Source organism: Convolutriloba macropyga, chromosome 4 (assembly GCF_964194025.1).
Source record: "Convolutriloba macropyga chromosome 4, txConMacr16.3, whole genome shotgun sequence".
NCBI lineage: Eukaryota > Metazoa > Xenacoelomorpha > Acoela > Convolutidae > Convolutriloba > Convolutriloba macropyga.
In genome coordinates this window covers 79,955,610-79,961,609 of record NC_134471.1, presented here as the reverse complement: position 1 = coordinate 79,961,609, position 6,000 = coordinate 79,955,610, and the positions used below count along the sequence as shown (strand labels likewise).

Below are 6,000 nucleotides of genomic sequence, written 5' to 3'. Positions count from 1 at the left end.
ACAGAGGTTGTCGAAATTTAGGGGAAAACAATGGGGGTAAAATAGATCGATCAGCTTCTTTCTGAAATGGAAGTAAAGGAGAAACTAAATTTCAGAACATTTACACCTAACCAATTGTACGAAGCCATTGATTTACTCGCGAATATCAATGCTCTTGACCCGTGAGTTTTTGATGTTTGGAATATTAAAGCTGCTAAGTTTTCAATAGGAAATCAATCGAAACTCTTCTTCTTGACTTGCATTTTAGAACCTTTTTCTCCGAAGGTTTACGATTTGCTTTGTCAGTCCTGTCTGCGGAAAAGAGACGCAAAGATATGCGACCTCACTATCTCTAATGCTTGCCAAACTTTTGAACGTCTTCCATTGAATCAATTGAATAAATAACATAGAGAAAGAATCAATGCGGAAGGGTACTTATCCTAGAGTTCAATGCAATACATCATCCACAGACGACGCTGTTTTCCATTTAGTTGAAGTCTTACACTATAATCAAGATTAAATTGAAAAATCAATCGCAGTCTTAATTGATGTTGCCAAAGCGTTCAATACATTCAATACAATATCTCATCAACTATTAGAAGAAATATTATTTGTTAACGGATAGTAAAATTTCGACCGTTTCTTACAGACAGGAATCTTTCCCACCATACCCCTCACCCGGCTTAGCTGTCAGAAAATCTATAGTCTCCGTCCCCCCCAATCATCGAAATTATACCATAATGTGGGGCTATAATTTCATTGGGGACTATAATAGGAAAAACCCACAGACAGAGAAACAATGAATGAAACTAGAGGTCATTTTCAGAATGGACTACAACAACCCACCACGGTGTTTCTCAAGGAAAGATTTTGCGTCTTCTCATTCTCCTGGGCTTTAGGGAAAAAATACAAGGAAACTTTAGAACCATTCATTTAGCGGATGATAAATGTTTCTAAGCGAAATAAATTTTCGAATTAAAGGAATGTGGGATATTTTCCGTTTGTGCCCCCCACAGTACGTTATGCTCCCCCCTGTTACAGAGCACGTGTCACTGCATGATAAAACAATATATAGAAACATGGTACGTGCATCTGGAGGTGCAAATAATATGGAAATCATACCATAATACTGTAGATGTTTAGGAATTGAGATGGATTTAAAGTTGAACTTTCAAATTCAACTCAAAAAAGTTCTCTCTAAATTATGGGTGGACATGTGATCCGTATTTGTTTTGTACCTCATCAAATACAACTTGGTGCATGGTTATTGTAGTTTTAACTCCTAGATCTCTCACATTTATTTTTTAGTGCAATATGTTTTCAAAATCTTACGAACTCATCAACAAAATGCAAAAATTGGCAAGTAAATTGGGAATCAAATTATGCTAAATGAGAAAGAAATTTAACTGTCAAGACACCTTTCAGTGAAATTTAATATTTTACCAGCAGAATTGCCAATCACTCAAATGAGAGTTTTTTTAAGAAAGGATAATTTTCGGAAAATGTATTTCGTACTGTTAACACTCTTCTGCGGGTCAATGTTTTTGGGATCTTTTCCGTTTATGCGCCGTTCGTTTTGCTCCCTCCCCAGTTACAAAGCATGTGCCATCACATAGTTAAATCAATATGAAAAATATGGCACGTGGATCGGGGGTGCAAATAATATGCACCCACTGAGCTGGTGGCACAAACGAAAAAGATCCTTTGTTAAAGATCAAAACAATTGATCATATTAAAAACCAGCCACAGTTCTTTACAATACAAGTTTTCTGAAATGGAATTTAAATTTTCTCTTGAATTTTGAAAATTAAAACCATTAAACATAATTGTAAAAAAATGGGATCTTTTCCGTTTGTGCCCTCCAGTACGTTATGCGCCCCCCCCCCCAGTTACAGAGCACGTGCCATTACATAGTAAATCATTATGTAATGATAATGCACATAAGTCTGAAGGTGCAAATAATAGGTAACCACTAACCTAGGGCGCCCAAACGGAAAAGATCCGAAATGTGCTCCTGGTGTTTTGGAGAAAAAGAAAGAGTACCTCAAATAAAACAAGCTGTCAATAAATGCTGATACAAACAACTTAATTTTATTTTCAGGACAAATTGATGACAATTTTTTGATGACTAAATATTGTTGAATAGTAGAGAAAAGCGAAGCGAAAGAACACTGTAGATGTTTTGAGATAAATTCAAAGTTGAACTTTCGAAGTCAATTCAAAAAAGTTCTCTCTAAGTTATCGGTGGACCTGTGATCACTTTTGGTTTTGTACCTCATCAAATACAACCTGGTGCATGGTTATCGCTCTTTTAACCCCTAGATCTCACATATCTTTGTTAGTGCAATATATTTTCAAAATCTTGCGAACACATTAACAAAATACATAAATCGGCAGTCAAATTGGGGAATCAAAATTTTATGCTAAATGAGTAAGAAATTTGAACGCTCAAGACAACTTTCAGTGAAATCTAATATTTACCAGCAGAATAGCCAAGCACTCAAATGAGTATTTTTTTAAGAAAGGATAATTTTTAGGAAAAAGCATTTCGTACTGTTAACACTCTCCTGCGGGGCGATGTTTTCGGGATCTTTTCCGTTTGCGCGCCTTTCGTTTTGCCCATCCCCCCCAGTTTCAGAGCACTTGCCATTACATAGTTAAAATAATATGAAAAATTTGACACGTGGATCGGGGGTGCAAATCATATGCACCCACTGAGCTGGGGACACAAACGGAAAAGTTCCTGTGTTCGTGAAAAAAAAAGATCAAAACAATTGATCATATTAAAAGCCAGCCACCGTTCTTTACAACAATAAAGCTTTCTGAAATGGAATTTAAATTTCCTCTTGAAATTCGAAAAGTAAAACCTCAAAACAAAAATGTAAAAAAATGGGATCTTTTCCGTTGGTGCCCCCCAGTGTTTTCTGCGCCCCCCAGTTACAGAGCACGTGCCATTAGATAGTAAATCATTATGTAAAAATAATTCACGTGCGTCTGGGGGGTGCAAATAATATGCGCCCTTTAAGCTGGGGGGGGGGGCAAACGGAAAAGATCCAAAAAATGATTCTGCAATTTTAAATGGTATCAATCGAAAGAAACATTAGCTACTTCAAAAGTTATTTTTATGTTAAACAGAATGCGGAACCCTTAATTTGGATTTTAAATATTGTAATGAAGAATATTGTAATGAAGAAATAAAATGTATATATTATACCTGACTTGTAATTTTTAACCGACTGTTAAATCTTTGATAGATAGATCTTTGCACGTGGTAATTTATGTCATCATTTTCTATTGAGTAAAGTTTTCATTGTTCATTTTGAGAGAAAGAGAGAACAAATGATGCCATCCTCTGGGAGGTCTAACTGAAGCAGAAAGTTATTTATCAGATTATAGAGACAGGTGAATGTAAGATGTACAGCTACTCGTACACTAAAGGAACTCAGGATGCAAATGTCCACAAAGTAAGCGCTTACTCTTTTTTTCCTTCCCATATAGAAATCCCCCCTCCAACCCCCTCCCCCCCCCCCCCACTTAGTGAGCTTAGTCATCATTAAAGTACAACCCCCATCTACTATTACCGAAAACAGGATCTTTTCCGTTTGTGCAACCCCGCCGGACCTTGCTCAAAGTGCGTTTCAGCAACCCCCCCCCCCCCCAGTACGTTATGCACCCCCAATTGCAGAGCACGTGTCATTACATAGTAATTCACTATGTAGAAGCTTGACATGTGCATCTGGGGGTTGCAAATAATATGACCCACTAAGCTGGGGGGGGGGGGCACAAACGGAAAAGATCCCGAAAACAAACCATTAAAAATAATAGGGGGCTACCATTTCGTAAGGGTGGATAACGTGAAACACCCTCAAAATAAGGGCTAAAGTTTTCTTTTTTTTGGGTCTTTCCCATTATAGCCCCCCATCTTAGTGGTCAGATAACCTATAGCCTCCCGCCCCCCAATCATGGTAAATATACCATAAGGGGGGCTATAATTTCAGGGGGGCTATAATGGGAAAGACCCATTTTTTTTTGGGGGGGGGTGTCTGCATAGTTAAATATTGTGTTCCGAACGTTCTACGAGAATTAGGATCTTTTCCGTTTGTGCTCCCCAGGTTAATGGGTGCCCCCCAGGCGCATGTGCAATATTTTCACACAATGATTACTACGCAATCGCATCTAAAGATCCGAGAAATATATATCTGACTTTTAACTTCCTATAAAATAGCAGTTGTTCAGAAACTAATCAAATGTGCAAATCTTTATAGAAGAACACTGAAACCTCACGACGATAATTATAAACACAAAGAGATTGTTCCACATCAAACAAAAAACATGTAGTATAAAGCGTGCACCTGGATGAAAAGACCTCTAAGATGGCTATTGAAAGGTATCAGGTCCGAAAACATCCTAAACGCTGTGTTCTTGAGAAAAAAATCGGATCTTTTCCGTTTGTTCCCCACCTCAGCTTAGTGGGTGCATATTATTTGCGCCCCCCGACGCAAGTGCAATATTTTTACAAGATGATTTACTATTTAGTGGCACGTGCTCTGTAACTGGGGGGGGGGGGTGGCATAACGTACTGGGGGGCACAAACGGAAAAGATCCCATTATTTTACACTTTTGTTTTATGGCTTTATTTTTTTAATGTATGGACAATACATTGCTGACAACTCCTAAGCCCGAAGGAATGACGTCATCTAGCGCATCGCATCTGGTTTTTTGTTCCAACTGGAAAAATCGGGTCTTTCCTATTAACTTTTAGCAAACTTTGGATTTCTTTCCCAATAACTCTGATACTTTTAGCAAGCTTTTTAAGTTATTACATAAAAACACTCCTTTTTAATATGCGGTGACTTGAATTTTGCTCAGGCTAATTGGAAAACCCTAATTAGCACAGACAATGATGAACAAGAGGTACTAGATCTGATAAAAAGTAACCTCCTAATGCAAGACATAGATTTTTCAAGACTGCTCGAAAAACATACTCGATGCTGTACTGTATAAAAACTGTCACGTTCATGCAAAAAAATTGAAGTTGTTGAGAAAATATACAATTTTTCTGATCATACTCCAACTGACAGTTGAGGTTCAGCATACTGAAAATAAACCACCTCTTGAGAATTTAGAAGTTTCGAAAACGCAAATGTTGATGAAATGTGTAAAACAAAATGATGAGAACCAAGACTTTTAATCCTGTATGCCATACATACATTAATCAATTGAGTTAATATCTATACCAATGTTTTGTAGACCTAAGAGACCTTAACCACACCTTGTAGAACACGATCAAGTTCTCCCACCGTGGATAACGGATAGCACTTCTAATCTTATGAACAGACTGCAAACACAACAGCAAGTACTTAGCATAAAGCTCACGAGCTACCGCAGAAGACAAATAAAGACTTTAAATCTTGTCATGACTGAAGATGCGGAGACAAATAGACTTCATTATTAAGAAAATCTTATGCGTACTATAGATACACAAATGGTTTTTTATGCTCTTGAAAAAATTGAACAAATCATGCAATCTCCCAAAACTACTTGTGCTTAAAACCAAAACAAGCAAACATGTCTATGACAAGATCAGTATGCTTAATGATGTCTTCCATCTGTCTTTTCACCCAAATTTTTACTCGATATCAGTAAAATTGAACCTGAAAACACACAGTTGACAAATTTTAGTGTATTAAAAAAATCGCTGCGTAATTTTCTTCTGACTATAGATCCTAGGAAGAGCTAGAGGTCCAGACGGCTTATCACCCGTGTTCTACCTGAAGTTACCTGAAAATTGCAGTCGTTTCCCCGAATTTCAAGAAAGGCGACAGAAGATCAGTTAAAAATTACAGACCAGTTTTTCTGATGAACATTATAAGTGAAAACTTCAAAAAATGTGTATACTATGCCCTCTATGAGCACTTTGTCACATAGTTAACGAGATATCGACACGGTTTCGTAAACAGAAGATCCGTACTGACAAATATGCTTGCCTTCCTGCAGAGGAAACTTTGAAAGCCTTGATAA

At 37.4% G+C, this 6,000-nt stretch overlaps 1 protein-coding gene across 1 annotated transcript in view; it reads left to right on the top strand.

Annotated features, from left to right (window-relative positions):
- Nucleotides 1-3,285: 3,285 nt before the first annotated feature.
- Nucleotides 3,286-6,000, top strand: part of LOC142338182 (uncharacterized) — a 37,822-nt gene continuing 35,107 nt past the window's right edge. Inside the window, exon 1 of the mRNA XM_075387820.1 lies at nucleotides 3,286-3,443. Coding sequence (XP_075243935.1) covers nucleotides 3,393-3,443 — 51 coding nt within the window. The 5' untranslated portion in view covers nucleotides 3,286-3,392. The remainder of the gene's footprint in view (nucleotides 3,444-6,000) is intronic.